The sequence below is a fragment of the Euleptes europaea genome, chromosome 10 (genome assembly GCF_029931775.1).
Source record: "Euleptes europaea isolate rEulEur1 chromosome 10, rEulEur1.hap1, whole genome shotgun sequence".
Taxonomy (NCBI): Eukaryota; Metazoa; Chordata; class Lepidosauria; order Squamata; family Sphaerodactylidae; genus Euleptes; species Euleptes europaea.
The window spans coordinates 45,146,562-45,162,132 of record NC_079321.1 but is presented as its reverse complement, the minus strand read 5'-3'; the positions used below and the strand labels follow the sequence as shown (position 1 = coordinate 45,162,132).

The following is a 15,571-nucleotide window of genomic DNA, read 5'->3' as shown; positions in this document are numbered from 1 at the left end:
ACACACTAGGTGTAGCCCTGTACCCCTAGAAAGAAAACAGCTGAGTCAGTAGTTAATTAGGTGGTTTAAACTGTCATTTTGAAACAATTTGCCACATTGTTTTTACCAACTGATTTGATGGTCTATGAATCCAACACTGAAGGATGTGGTCTGTATAAGCTGGTACTTTGGGTGCATGTGTGTGTGTGTGTAATGACATGGTTAGAGCCCTCTTTGCATTCTGCTCGTCTGTTCACAAGTGAGGCAAGTACTGCAGCATTATGCACATATGTACAGAAGTGTGTGATTAGGCTTATGTGCCCACTAGACTCCAGCATCAGATAAAGCTTTAAGGTGAAGACGAGCAAGGTCCATACTGCACCAACCTTCCTTGTTTGGGCAGTTGCCACAGCTGGAAATCTGGCTGTGAAGCACCACCATTTTATGTGCACGGTGACTCTGAAAGCGAACGTGCATTTAAAATATTTCAAGTGGGAGCGATCCTTTTAACTCTGCATTACAGGAAAGCCACATGCTACGGCTTTGCCTTTCTTTTTTAAAAATTTTATTAGAAAAAAACCAGTGACAATAACAACAACTAAATACACACACACACACACACACACACATATATACATAATAAAATAAGATCAAGTCTCCCATGCTACAGCTTATTTCTATGTCTTCATATTCATCATTACATCCTGACTGAGCACAACACATTCCTCTTTCCTGCCCTTATTTATGAAATTCTCTATTTTACTTATTGTATGTGACCATACTGCATCCAATCTTATTGTATCTCTGTTTTTCTGATATGCTGTTAGCTTAATTAAAACATATATTTCTTTAACTTTAACCAGCCATTCCTCTATCTTTGGAGTTGATTTTTGTTTCCAGTGACTGGCAAAGGTCGTTCTAGCCACAGTTATCATATGTAACACCATACAAAGTTGATTTTTAGCTAGATTAGGTACCAGATTGAACAAGAATATCTCGGGTTTACATGGAATATCAGCCTCCATTCCAACCGTTAGACATTTCACTATTTCAAAATGATATAGCTCTCTCACATTTTCACCACATGTGTATATAATCTGCTTGTTTTCTAGACTTGGCCTTTCTGAGATGAAATGAGGAGACCAAGGGTGAATGTTCAACAAGAAAAGGAGCGGTCTGCAGCTACAGGTCAGAGCAGAAGAACTATATGCGGCATGATTCTGAGCTAGTGATTGCATTTTCTTGCTAGAACAAATGGCTAGAATGGTTATTCTTTTATTGTGCAACAAGGGAACTATCGAGTTGGCCCTTGACACACCTGTGAACAGCCCTCCCGTGAGTGCAGAGGGTTGCCAAAGGGGTAACGTTTCTGCATGCGGGTGGCAGGAAAGTCCCACACCCAGTGGGGTGAAGGAGGATGCAGCTGGTAAATGTTGTTTAATAGTTGTGGGGAACCTAATGGGTTGGATCCAGCCAGGTTTTCCACTTAATCTTGCTCACCGCTCCTTTTTGCTACAGTTGCTGCCCCACATGGCTTCTGTTCAGGCAGGTTTCACAATCGCTTTATTTTATAAGCTCTGAGAATCCCCAGTTATAGCAGGAAAACACAGCATACATATTGAAATAATAAATAAATAAATTCTAAGTACAATATTCTGTTGCTTAGCAGTACCCTGTTACTAAGGATGCTATTCTGTTGCCGTTTAAAAAGCTTATTGAAGTAGGAATAGCATGTGGAATCTGTTTAAGTGAATAATATTTTTTTTACTTCCCCAGAGGTCTCATCCAAATACAGACCTGCTCATGAAATCCTATAAAAATACATTTTGAACTGCACAAAGGGCCCCACCTCTTTCCCCAGCAATGACCCACTTCATTGTTAACATCTTTAGCCCTTTCAATTCTTTCCCCTTCTCACTTTTAGAGGGGGTTCCAAGTAAGGTTGCCAGCTCCGGGTTGGGAAATACCTGGAGATTTTTGGGGCAGAGCCTGAGAAGGGCAGGGTTTGGAGGGGGAGGGAGTCCAATGCCATAGAGTCCAATTGCCAAAACGGCCATTTTTTCCAGGTGAACTGATCTCTATCGGCTGGAGAGAGGGTTGCCAGGTCCCGCTTCGCCACCAATGAAAGGTTTTTGGGGCAGAGCCTGAGGAGGATGGGGTTTGGGGAGGGGAGGGACTTCAATGCCATAGAGTCCAATGGCCAAAACGGCCATTTTCTCCAGGTGAACTGATCTCTATTGGCTGGAGATAGGGTTGCCAGGTCCCTCTTCGCCACCAGCAGGAGGTTTTTGGGGTGGAGCCTGAGGAGGACGGGGTTTGGGGAGGGGAGGGACTTCAATGCCAGAGTCCAGTTGCCAAAGCAGACATTTTCTCCTGGTGAACTGATCTCTATCGGCTGGAGATCAGTTGTAATAACAGGAGCTCTCCAGCTACTACCTGGAGGTTTGGCAAACACAAGTTAGCGTGCTGTAAGTTAATTAGCAAACAAAAAAACAGCAACAATGTGCATACAAGTTAAATTTATAAGCAAGAGTGGTATTCAATTTTCATATCCACCTTAAAGCTTATATAAGTACAGGGACAATGCCCACTTATATAATGGACTATAAGTTATGTCTTACTTGCGTGCATATGAATTGTATATATGAAGTGGACATTGTCCCTGTACTTATATAAGTTTTAAGGTGGATATGAAAATTGAATACCACTCTTGCTTATAAATTTAACTTGTATGCAAATTGCTGCAGTTTTTTTGTTTGCTAACTACCTGGAGGTTGGCAACCCTTGTACCAAGAAGAACACCCCCTTCACTCCAAAGCAAAAGAGGAAGCACATGGTGGCTGTGGGCCCTTCACCTGCAGTGGGTCTGCATTTCTTCTTTCTTCTGCCTCCTGCCTCCACTGTGTGGCTTTTCCAGACCCCTTGTGGAAGCAGCCCAATAGGTCATACTTATCGTTATGGGTCTGAATACGGTAAGCCACAGATAATAAATTTGGCTCCCTTTGCCTGAACCTGTCAGAGTGATTTAGGGCATATGGTCTAACAATAGGCATGATGAATGTACTAAATGGAAAATGAGCTTCCAAAGGTTCTGTATTAGTTTTTTGGGGGGAAATGATATGGGATGAACACATACCATGAATACTGTTAATACACAGAGCTGCCTCCTACAATTTATTTAATAATACCCTGTTGATGATGTGTAGGGATGCCAACCACCAGGCACTAGCTGGAAATCTCGCACTTTCACATCTGATTTCCAGCCAATAGAGATTAGTTCACTTGGAGAAAATGGCCACTTTTGGCAACTGGATTCTATGGCATTGAAGTCCCTCCCCTCTCTAAACCCTGCCCTCTTCAGGCTCCGCTCCAAAAATCTCCAGGTATTTCCCAACCCGGAGCTGGCAGCCCTAATGATGTGACTAGTTTGGTGTTATTTTCAGAAGACATGGGGGAAAGGGTCAAATTCAGCAGTTCTGGAAGAAATAATGTAAATGTGTCTACGTGGGTCAGGGGGGACATTAGAACCAACCTTTCTTTGCAGAGCCTTTTATATTATTTTAGTTGTGTGGCATGTGAAATTGTGTGAGTCATGGTAGTTCTGTGGTCTGTTGGCACCACTGGCACATGTGTTCTGTTCAGGTTTTCCACAGAAGTAATTAAAACACTTTGGGCCAGCTTCTGTTTCCAATTACATGTGCTAATCCAACTCAAACTCTGTTTCTGAGGGCTAATGTTTTTATAGCAAAGCATGTATTTGTAGGGTTGCCAGCCTCCAGGTAGTAGCTGGAGATCTCCTGGGATTACCAACTGATCTCCAGTCGATAGAGATCACCTGGAGAAAATGGCTGCTTTGGAAGGTGGAATCTATGGCATTATATCCTGCTGAGGTCTCTCCCCTCCCCAAACCCAGCCCTTCTAAGGCTCCGTCCTGAAAATCTCCAAGTATTTCTCAACCTGGAGCTGGCAACCCTATGTATCTGTGCCATAGCAAAGCTAACACTTTCTGCTAACCCATTCACAATTGTCCATTGTTTTAGGAAGCAATGAGATGGCTTTAAGAAAGAGCAATTTAGTAATAAAGTTGGCTAAAATGTTTCTGGACATGATTCAATAAGCAAGGACAGGATTTGCATATACAGCTCTATGTGATAGGCTGAAGGCAAGAGAGAAATAAGAAGAAAGAGAGAAATAAGAAGAAATAAGAGAAAGGAAAAAGAACTTATGCAGGGTGCATAAACTTCAGCTCTAAATCAGAGGCAGCATTAGAAGTAAGTAAACCCCAATTAATCAAAGTCATTAGGCATGTATTAAGGTGGTTGATGCCCAAGAAACTTGTTCATTAAGAGTCATGGCATTAAATTAAGAAAGAGTATCTAGGTTGAATGCCAGACTCCAATATTTCTCATTAGCTAATTTGACTATGGAACAGATTAATGTAGGCACATATTCAAAATTAGGTTGGGCAGGTTGTTTGGGTGGCAGAAAGAGTACCTGGCAGTTTTATTATATGGTTCAGCTTTATGTCTGAAATATAATCTATTAATATTTTTACATTGTCAGGGAATGATGACCTAGCGGAGCTTTTCTATTTCTTATTTCCATGGGTTTATGACAAAAATAAACCCCCCATTTAAGCAGAAAACCTCTTATACAGCTAGAACGGGGTGGGGGGAGACTGGGCGGGGAGTAAAAACTCCGGGAGAGGAACACTGAGGCAAGAATTCATTTTGAGTCAATTCTGGCTTCAGACTAATCATGTAGAGTTTCTGCTGTATAATTCCAGAACAACTTTGCACTCTGCTCACTGGAGGACAAAAATAGAGTAGCGCTGAAGGATAATTTTCATACACCAACCTGCGCAAAGCTGCTGGCAGCAGGAAGAAACGGCTCCCACCAAATGACTAATGCAACCCCTCTCCTTCTGTGAAACAGGCTCCATGCCTGCTGTATTCCTTATTCTAATTGGCTACCTGATTAATTACATAAGATACAGCTCAAGATATGCTACACTGTGGAGGCTATAATTGAAACGAGAGATACAATATTATGATGAAGTTGTACCCATGTTTCCATTAATATAAATCCTTATTATCAGTGGTTTTATAATTTTCTCTGAAACTAAACTTGACATGCGGGATCCCTGCCCGGGAGAGGATTTCTTTTCCCCTCTACAAAATTAACAGGGGGGGGGGGATAGCGAATCTTTAAGCATTTTAGAGATTTAAAAGAGCCCTTGAATACATGATTTGGTTTTTCCTCCTGCCTTAAACACTCTTTTTGTGTGCATATCTCTTTTTTTCAGAAGCTCAGCTTAGAGAATTGAAATATAAGATTTGCAGGCTATTAGTCACTAATAACGGCTAGTCATAGAGAAGTGATTTTGTAGGAATAAAAATACATGTGTGGAACCACTCAGTTGCTAAAAAGTACCTGGCAGCTTTATTATATGGTTCAACTTTATGTCTCAAATATATATGGGGGAATATAAGTTCTTCTGTTTTACTATATAGAAGTAACTCATGTACTATATGGAAGTCACTCATAAATACCTATTTAGTTAACATGCCACATGCTCCTGTTTAGAAAGTGGCTTCCTGTTTTGGTTTGCTTGTATGTGAATGTCCAAAATTAGTTGAAAGCTGACAGAGACCATTGAATACTGCATGTCACCCAAATATAATTGTTTGCATTTATTTTAATTTAATTTATTTAGGACACATCTGGGTTCGGTGCCTGGACTGGCTGTGGCTGAAATGGCCCTGCTAGGGCCAGGGGCTTCCTAGGGGCCATGGGAGCCAAGCATGACCTACCGGCCACCTTCTTACCTCAAGAAGCCTCTGTCAGAGCAGCCAGACCCCCAGAAGGGACTTGGGGGGGCAATGCTTCATAAAAGAATGGCATGACTTGGGGTGATACAACCTTTCCCCACTTTTCTTTTCTGAGGCCTGAGAAGATCCCTGGGAGATAGCAAGGCACAATGGCCAAAGTCAATGGGACAATGCTGGTGAGGGAGGAGCCTCACAGGACATTTTTATGGCACCTCTCCCAAGTCCTGCTAGAGGTGGCTGATGTACAGTGAGGGAAAAAAATATTTGATCCCTTGTTGAATTTGCCCGTTTGCCCTCTGACGAAGAAATGACCAGTCCATAATTTTAATGGTAGGTCTATTGTAGCTGTGAGAGACAGAATAACAACAAGAAAACCCCCAGAAACCCAGAAGACAAAAGTCAGAGATTGATGTGCATTATAATGACAGCTACAATAAAGCTACCATTAAAATTATGGACTGGTCATTTCTTCGTCAGAGGGCAAACGTCAAATTTAGCAGGGGATCAAATACTTTTTTCCCTCACTGTATATCTGAAAAATTGGGGAGATATGTACCATTTTCAGAATATCTCATTCACTATAACACATAGTTTAAAAATTAGTGAATGACTCGATTGTTGCAAACAACATTATTATATCAAACAAGAGAATCTCATGGTCATGTAATAACTTTATGATGGATCTCTATGAGGTTCTTCTCACCAGCCCTGATAACTAGGGTTGCCAGTTCTACCCTGGCAACCAGCAGGAGCTACATGGGGGTGGGGCTGGGGGCAGCAATCTGCACAAGCGGTGCAATTATGTAACTTCCAGGTTTACCCAGGAAGTGCCGGCATTGTGCCAGAATGCTCTAGCACTGTCCTCCAGAACCTCTATGGAAACTATGGAAACCCATCATGATGCTGGTGCTTCCAGGGTAAACCCTCATCACCCCCCGCACACGCAGATCGCTCTCCCCCTTCAGCTGGCCTGCTTCTGCCTGTTGACCAGCTGAGGGGCGGCGGGCAGCCTGGTTAATTAGTGGGCGTTTGCCCACCATAACCAGGCAAATGCTAACCCTACTGATAACTATTTGGCCTTCAGAATTGATCCTCATGTATTCAGTTCTCTTTTGAGCTTATACTAGATCCTTTTCCCTCTAAAGCTGATCCCAATTTCCTTAGTCCCATAGCAATGTATCCACCCATTCAGTCAGCAAGATGTGAATACAATAATGCAAAACTCAGCAATGTTTGGATCCCTCCTCTGAGTCTGATTACAGGGAAGCCTGATTTACATAGTTCTTTGCTTTTTTGAGGTGGAAGAATTCACTGAACTGGGCCTCCGAGTGTATCTGGCAATTCTGGAGGAGGGCTTGATTTATACTGGGCTCTATCTGCACAGTGGAAGCAGCAGATTCATGCCATTCCTCTAGGGTTGATAGCTCCAGGGTGGGAAATTCCTGGAGCCTGGGGAGGGAGGACCCTGGGAAGTGGAGGGAAGGCAGCTGGAACATGGTGCCATAGAGGGCACCCTCCAAACAGGGTTGCAAATTTGTGTGTGTAAAGTGCCATAGGTCGCAGCCACAAATAGGGTTGCCAAACTCAGCGGGGCCTGGAGTTCTCCCAGAATTATAACTTGCCTGCAGACTAGAGAAATCAATTAGGTCAAGGTAAAGGTCATTCCTGACCCATGGGGTGACGTCACATCCCGACGTTTCCTAGGCAGACTTTGTTTATGGGGTGGTTTGCCAGTGCCTTCCCCAGTCATCTCCCCTTTTGACCAACCTCGGAAGGATGGAAGGCTGAGTCAACCTTGAGCCGGCTACCTGAGAGAGATCAGTTACCCAGGAGAAAATGGCTGTTTTGGAGGGTGGACTCTATGGCATTATACCTGGCCGAAGTCTTTCCCCTTCTCAAACCTTGCCTTTCCAAGCCGGAATGTACAACCCCTACCTCCAGAGCTGCCATTTTCTCCAGCGGAACTGATCTCAGTAGTCTGGAGATCAGCTGTAATTCTGGCCAAACTCCAGCCCCAACCTGGAGGCTGGCAGCCTTACATTTGTCCCTCGTACCATTTCTCAGCCCTGACCTGGATGGCCCAGGCTAGCCTGATCTCGTCAGATCTCAGAAGCTAAGCAGGGTCAGCCCTGGTTAGTATTTGGATGGGAGACCACCAAGGAACACCAGGGTTGCTGTGCAGAGGAAGGCACTGGCAAACCTTACCTCTGTCTCTTGCCACGAAAACCCCAAAAGGGGTTGCCATAAGTCGGATGTGACTTGACGGCACTTTACACACACACACACCATTTCTCAGTATACATGCCCATAAGGCTATATTATAAAGCAGTGCCTATTTTTAAAGAAAATCTTCTTGATTCATTTAATTCTAACATCTAAATACCCTTTGGGGCATAAGTCCTACTGATTTTGGTAGCACATACCTTCAAGTATGTAAGCATGCATGATCACAGTAAGCATGCGTGATCACAGCCTTTATTAATAATGCACAATTTAGTTTGGGGGTTTGTTTGTTTACTTCACACTTTTCAATGATAAAGCCTATGCATTCTCCCTGAGGGCTTTTTGTGTCTGTTACTTTTCTGATAAGGCAGGGAGAAGAGATCCTTTTCTGTTTTGCATTTTCCTACATCATTAGAAGAGAAGTACTTAATTTGGAGGTGCCGCGCAAAGATCTAAATCTTTCCCAGACTCTTTCCTCTCCCTTCATTTGTGAATCAAAACACCTGGGAAGTCATTGCTTTCTTTCAAAATAATTTGCTTTAAATGAGAACAGTTGTCTGGGAGTACTCTTTCAAAGCACAATCCAGTTCAAAAGGATGCAAAATGATTTTGTCAGGAAAACTGAACACTTTGAACTGAAGAAGTGTACTCCAAGAGACTTCCTTTGAAGCCCAGGAAGGTAAACCAGCTTCAATCTGTCAAGGTAGGCAGTGGCCAGATGACAGTGTGCTCCTAAGGGGGGGAAACAACAGGATTCTGATGGAGGGCCAGAAGGACTTTCTAAGATCTTCTGCACATTCCAGTTCAATAATAATACAGTACGGGACAGAGATTACAGACTGCCCCTGTTGTCAAATTTGAGTATGCCAAGCTGAACTGAAAGATGTGTCCTTAGTAGGGTTGCCAACCTCCAGGTAGTAGCTGGAGATCTCCCGCTATTACAACTGATCTCCAGCCGATAGAGGTCAGTTCCCCTGGAGAAAATGGCCGCTTTGGCAATTTGACTCTATGGCATTGAAGTCCCTTCCCTTCCTAAACCCCACGCTCCTCAGGCTCCACCCCAAAAATCTCCAGATATTTCCAAACCCGGAGCTGGCAACCCTAGTCCCTAGTCTCCCCATCTCATGAGGCATGAACTAGATCCTAGACATGGTTTAGTACTATTGACCTCAATCTGGTTTCTTTTTGAACTATCAAACGTGTGTAGTCTAAACAGTTACCCATGAACTACAGCACTGGGAGCTACAGTTTTCCCCCCTTCCCTGGCTATGTCTAGGTCTTCAGGAATTACCCATATGTGTCCTAAATTAAACCTCCCCCCCACAAAAAATAACCACCTCAACAAAATGATCAGGGATTTTTGTTTTGATTTGTAGAAGCATAGGTGTATGTTTCAAGGCATGGTTCATTAATTCAGCATTGGATTTAGCTGTTAGTAAAACATTTATACATCCACAACATTTTATACATTGGCAATCTGCATAGCCTTACATTGGGCATGTGTCTAGCTTGTCTAGCTTTTGGTGGGCAAAATCCCACAAATCCACCCAGCTGCCCATCGACCAGCTGAGGGTCGGCAGAAAAAGCATGCACGCGCACCCACATGCTGCGCCTACGTCAATTCTGGGTTTACCCAGAAGCAATGCGAACGCTCTAGCAACCTCCACCAAAACTCTATGAAAACCACAGTTTTGGCGGAGATTGCTAGAGCATCTGCGTCGCTTCTGGGTAAACTGGAAGTGACATAGGTGCAGTGTGTGGGGTGCGTGCGTGCCATCGCGCACCCCAGCCACGCCCCCGAAAAGCTCCCGCCGGTAGAGCTAAAAGACCTGGCCCCCATATATGAAGCATTTATTAAGAGACACACTGCTACTAGTGTTGCCAGCCTCAGGCGGGGCCTGGAGATCTTCTGGAATTACAACTGATCTCCAGACTACACAGATCAGTTCTCCTGGAGAAAATGGCTGCTTTGGAAGGTGGATACTAAGGCTTGAGAATCTGCCCTTCTTCAGACCGTCCCCTCCCCAGCCTCCACCCAGCAATCTGGAGTTGGCAACCCTAACTGGTGCACATCTGGCAAACATGACTGTCACTTAGACTTTTAACCTCAGCTATGAATGTGCTATTTTTTTTAATTCAAAGGGATTCATACCTTAAAAGTTATTGCATATTTTTATACCTGAGGAAGATCATGAAAATGGTGTTGGGGAGGGGGATTCCCTTGCACTGAATATGTTCCCTAGGTGACTGCAACATTAGGAACTCTCCATTCTCTCTTATTTTTGAATAGGGTACAGAGCAGGTGAGTATGCTCCCATTCCAGTATTCCTAGTTAAACCAAAATTCAGAACAGAGCAACCTCCTGGAACAATAAAGGGCAGACCGAGTGGTGATCGGTTTGTCCCTTCTCTTCTGCTACTGCTTGAGCAAGCGTTTGCCAGAACAGCCCTGCTGACTATTTGCCGTCCACTCCCAGTCCTCTGGCTTCAACCCAATGATTTCTCAAAACAAGATGGAAATGAGTTTCAATGACTCATATTAATTTTCATTCTCTGCGTTATAGCAATAGGCCTATATTTCCTGCAATATGTCTAATTCTACAAGCTCCATTTGATGCATACAGTAAAATACAGGATCAAAGAGGAGCCTCCAACAACCCATCAAATTCATGTTTGAAGCAAATTAACAGTCTTCTGCCTGTTTAAGTGAAAAATATTCAGAGCATAAACTGTGTCCAGGAAACTCAGAAGGGGATCCAGAGTCCCCACTGAAAATGGGAACTAGAAAGTCTATTGTATTGTATTATGGGAGTTTCGTAAGTAATTTCCTAGTTAAACAATTCCCTTAATTGCCATGGCAATCTTTCCTCTCTTTATTATGCATCCAACAATCATTGGTATTGCATTTTCAGCTTTTAAAATTGATGAGCAGAGGACACAAATCACACAAGTGCCCTTTACTGACATGACTAATTAATTACATGGAAGCAATGATAAAATAGCAATGTAGATTATGCAGAGAGCTATCATGATAGCAGAGGTTATGAATTACAATGAATATTGGAGGACACATGGACCCATCATATGGTCAATGGCATGTTCTATGGTTGCATCACCTTGATGGAAAGGATTACCTCCTCTGACAAGTGTATCAGTGTATCAGTGATGGCACTTCTGCAGATATGCTGCTTCCATCACCAACCCAGGTGAGATGATATAACTGGATTTAAGCCTATTAAGACCAAAAGATCTTGCCATTACTAGTTTTTTTTAAATTAAACTGTTGAAATACATCTGGGACTTTCAGTTTTTCTTATCTATAGGTTGAGCAAAAGCCATGACCTGATGTTAGAAGAATGCACAGTTGCTGGTGTATCACTTTTGAGGTCACAAAAGAAGGAAGGGAGAGGCAGATGCATATGTCAACCCAGAGGCCCTTATGTACCAATGTGTGGACTATGTTGGTACCTAGAGGTATCTGCAAAGATATATTGAGAGATGACCCCTTCATGGGAGAGGTCAAGTGAATCACTGGCTATGGGGAGGCCTTGGGTGCTCCTGCACATATGGAGACATACTGCATTATGAGAATGTCTTTCCTCTTTAGAAATGCTATACAGGCCAAACAGGCCACCCCTCTTACACTGTTCCATGCCAAGAAGTCATCTGGTAGGATTGGAGACGGACAGCCCAATCCAATCCTCACTGGCCATAGCCAATGCCAATGTTGGTGGCCTATGAGACCTTCCATCTGTGAAAGCAGGTTCCCAAATCTGACATTTAATTCTAGGTTGAGGAGAATTTGAGCCCATTCCTGAGGGGGGGGAGCTCCTTAGGAGCCGGCATACCCGGTGCCACCCGGAGAACCTGCCCCTGCCGGAGCACAAGGAGGAGAACGCTGCCTGGTCCAAGGGCCACGGAATAAGGTGGCACCTACACCAGCATGGGGGCAAACACGCCTGCATCAGAGCACTGCCAGCCCCCGCTGCCAGTGCCACCACACCGACAGGGCTTTCCCAGAAGGGAAAGCCCGCACTGGTGTGGTGTGGTGTATTCCCAGAGAAGGAGCTGCCATTAGGCAGCTTCCTCATCCCTTTCGCACCGGGAGTTTCCCCTTGCATTGTAGAGGTGTGGTGCAGCCCCATTTCCTCTAGTTTTATTTTTTAAAAAAAACTTTTTTTGCCTTCAGGATTGGGCTGCCTGTCTGTTACCTGGCAAATGGAAACACAGAATCCACCCCTTTGTTCTTACTTGTTTTTTTAGGCTTATTTTTATACTGTGACTAAGGCATAGGAGGACATTGGTGGTGGAAACGATAGTGCTTCGTATTGTTGACATTAACTGCACCCTTAAATTGATGTCGCAGGGCCTCCTATACACATTAACATAGCAGCTTAGAGCTCCTTCCCAATTGTATGACCCCTGCTGTTGAACATGAGCGAATGAAGGATAACGTAAAGCACAGCTGATCAGGTGGGTCATTTTCACCTAATAGCACGTTGCCGGAAGGATAGCCAGTTGATACTCATACATAATCCACAGCAGTACGAGGCTGCATTACAGGCAAGCGGCTCTCAGGCCACTGTCCATATGCAGACAAGGCCAGGCAGCCGTGACCAACTGAATTCCACACACCATATTCCGCAATAGTATTATGCATGCATTTAGTTTCTGTAACACTAACCTCCAAAGAACTCATTGATATGGTTGATCCAGTTTCACTTCTTGCTAGTCCTGTGCTGTCGTCCATCTCTGAAGCCATGAAGTTCTTAACTGCTGTGCGGGGTTCAAAAGACAAGTTCTGCATGTGTTCCTGGGCAGCAAGATGTTGATCTAAACTCATATTGAACTGGTCCATTACATTGGGGTTCATACTGAATTCAGGATTAACTTTGTAGTGCAAGAGCCTTTCATGAGGCAAGGTTTCCATGCCTATATTTAACTTGCTGTCATCCTTCAGCGATGGCTGCGTGCTCACTGAGCCCCTGGGCATGACAATATAGTCACTTTCCATCAATCGGTCCTGAGCGTGCACCATGTCCATATCCGTCCCGCTCAGGTTGTCATCAGTACATAAATACACAGTCCGTCGCAACTCCGCGTTGTCTTTTTTCAGACACTGATTGGCCAGCTCACTCATGCTCATGGGCATGTGCATCCCTCCGGACTGCTGAATGATAACTTTAGAAATTATATTCCCAGGCAATGTTGAGTAGCTCATTCCTTCAGGGTTTGGTGGTTTCTCCTCTTCATCATCATTCAGTGAGATTCTTGAAAGTGTTCCTGTTATTGTAGCCGCTCTGCATGGTCCAATGTCCTTATGAAGGACTGTGAATTAAAACAAAAATAGGACCACAAGTTTTAGAAGGACGAGCAGACAGAGCTTTCTGTCTGGTTGCAAGAATTATTTAGGGCAAGAATTAGGCTGGACAATCATGCTAGTTGTATAGAAAGGAAAGGTACGATCTTCTGAATTAGATGGTAAAAGGAGCATAAATTCCCATTTTTTTAACACTAGGATTTATTCCTTTCCTTACTTTAATTGCGAAGTTAATGGTGACCCAAATAAACTTCACTACATTGAAGTTTACAAAGGCAACCTTCTCTATAAGGATACATGTGACTTGCCTTTCAATTTTCAATTAAACAAGTACTGTTTGCCTAGTACTAAGAATAGGTAAGAAAGAGACTAGGACATTTCAGCTCTGTTTTCCTAACAATGTGTTACTTAAAAGAAAGAGAGAAAATCCCTTTCAGAACTTTATTTATTTATTTTATTACATTTCTACTCTTCCCAGCCAAAGCCAGGCTCAGAGCGGCTAAGTGGTCATTACACTGTTTCTAATCAAACATGCCAAGTTGTTTCACTTAGTCACCTGCTATTAAATCCTTCCATGAAGAAAGGCAAATTTAAATCATGTAATTGTTACATGGGAAAGCCTGGTTATATCTGTCTCAAAACTCACTCTTTCTGTAAAGCCCCCCCCCATTTTTCCTTATCAGGTTCTAATAATGGATGCTTCAGAAAGTAATATATGACATTTATTCTATTATTCGAGTATTGATTGAAGGAATGCCTATAGTTTAAAAACCTACAACTTAAAATCGCTTTACTGATAAATTAATAAGCAAGAGGGAGAAAGACATGAGGCTGGACCTTCCCTCGTGGAATTGATCTTCCTCCCTTTTCCTCCTGCATTTTCCTGAGTTGTCCTCCCCCCCACCCCAAACTGTTCCTGAGGTGGGAGGGGGGCTGGGGTTTGCAGTGGGGAGGCTGCAAGTTCTGAGGGCAATCTGCATAAACTGCTGACTCCCTTTGTACAAATGGAAATGGTTTTTAGCTTTTGCGAGGATAGTTTTGAATGTGACCCATAATTGTGAAATACAAATGGAATGAATGAATAAATTTGTATTCAAATTAAACTGGAAGAGTAGTTCTAAGTATGAAACATCCTGGTGCAGTATTCTCCATAGCTGGTATTACTGTATTAATTACACTGTTGTGCTGGTATATTGATTGGTATAATCCATGGCTAACTGTTTATTTGCTGGCACAGCAGAGTTCAGGACGAAAGCCTTAGGAATACCACCCTTTATTGTTGTTTTATCGAACAACTTGTGAACAGAGCAAACTGCTGACTGCATTTTTGTTCCTAGCACAAACGGAAAGGAAGTCTAAATCTTTCACCAGCTTTCAGAGTTTAGTGTGAATCGTTTTGCACTTATACAGAAATGCATCTTTAAATGGGATAGCACAATGTATTTTTAGAAAGGCAGCTTTTTGGCTAGAGAGATGGCTGGTTTATAGAGATGTGTTTAACCACTACTGCTATTAAAGACAGCTTTTTAAGGCTGTTCTCACTAAACCACTATGCTAAACCACTCCACTAAACAGCTGAGTGCAATCATCCACATCCAGCCACTACTCATAGGTGTTGGAGCTTTGACATGTGCACACTTTCATGCTCCCTGTAGCTTGGGGTTCTTTCTCAGGCTTGTTGTGTGTAAGGATTATGAGGAGGTCGAGTATTTATCGGCCTGCTCGTCCTTTCTACATTGCTGGGCTGACTTCATTTCCCTTCAGTTACATTTGTGGAGATTTGCTCTTTCTGCATGGCCATGTGCATTTCCTTACGTTAACTTTGTATATCAAAATCTATTTTTGAGCATGCTAATCTTCATATTTTCTTACATATCCTAGTTAGCAAAATACCTCTTGGTACCAAAACCATGTCAGAATCAGAATCAGAATGTATTAATATGGTCGATTGACCAAACCACTGTCAGTACATTAAACTGTTCAAACCCAACAGTGCTGTACAGCAGAATTACAAATTGCCTATACAAATGAAAATACAAGATCAATAAAAACAACCCATAGTTTAAATTACCACATTAAGGTTATAAAATGTAGAGTATCTTAACAGTCTTTCTCTAGCAAAGCTCTCCGTATTTTAATAGCAGCAGCGCAGAACTTGGCAGTCTGAAATGAGAGCCGTGGAATTTCTCCCAATAGGAGCTTCTCTGCCACGAACTCAG

General features: G+C 43.1%; 1 protein-coding gene across 6 annotated transcripts in view; it reads right to left on the bottom strand.

The window, feature by feature from the left end:
• Nucleotides 1-15,571, bottom strand: part of ADGRB3 (adhesion G protein-coupled receptor B3) — a 576,088-nt gene that overhangs the window by 25,135 nt on the left and 535,382 nt on the right. For all 6 annotated transcript variants that reach the window (XM_056856072.1, XM_056856071.1, XM_056856073.1 and 3 more), the window contains one exon: nt 12,717-13,360. In XM_056856072.1, the coding sequence (XP_056712050.1) occupies nt 12,717-13,360 (644 nt within the window). The remainder of the gene's footprint in view (nt 1-12,716; nt 13,361-15,571) is intronic.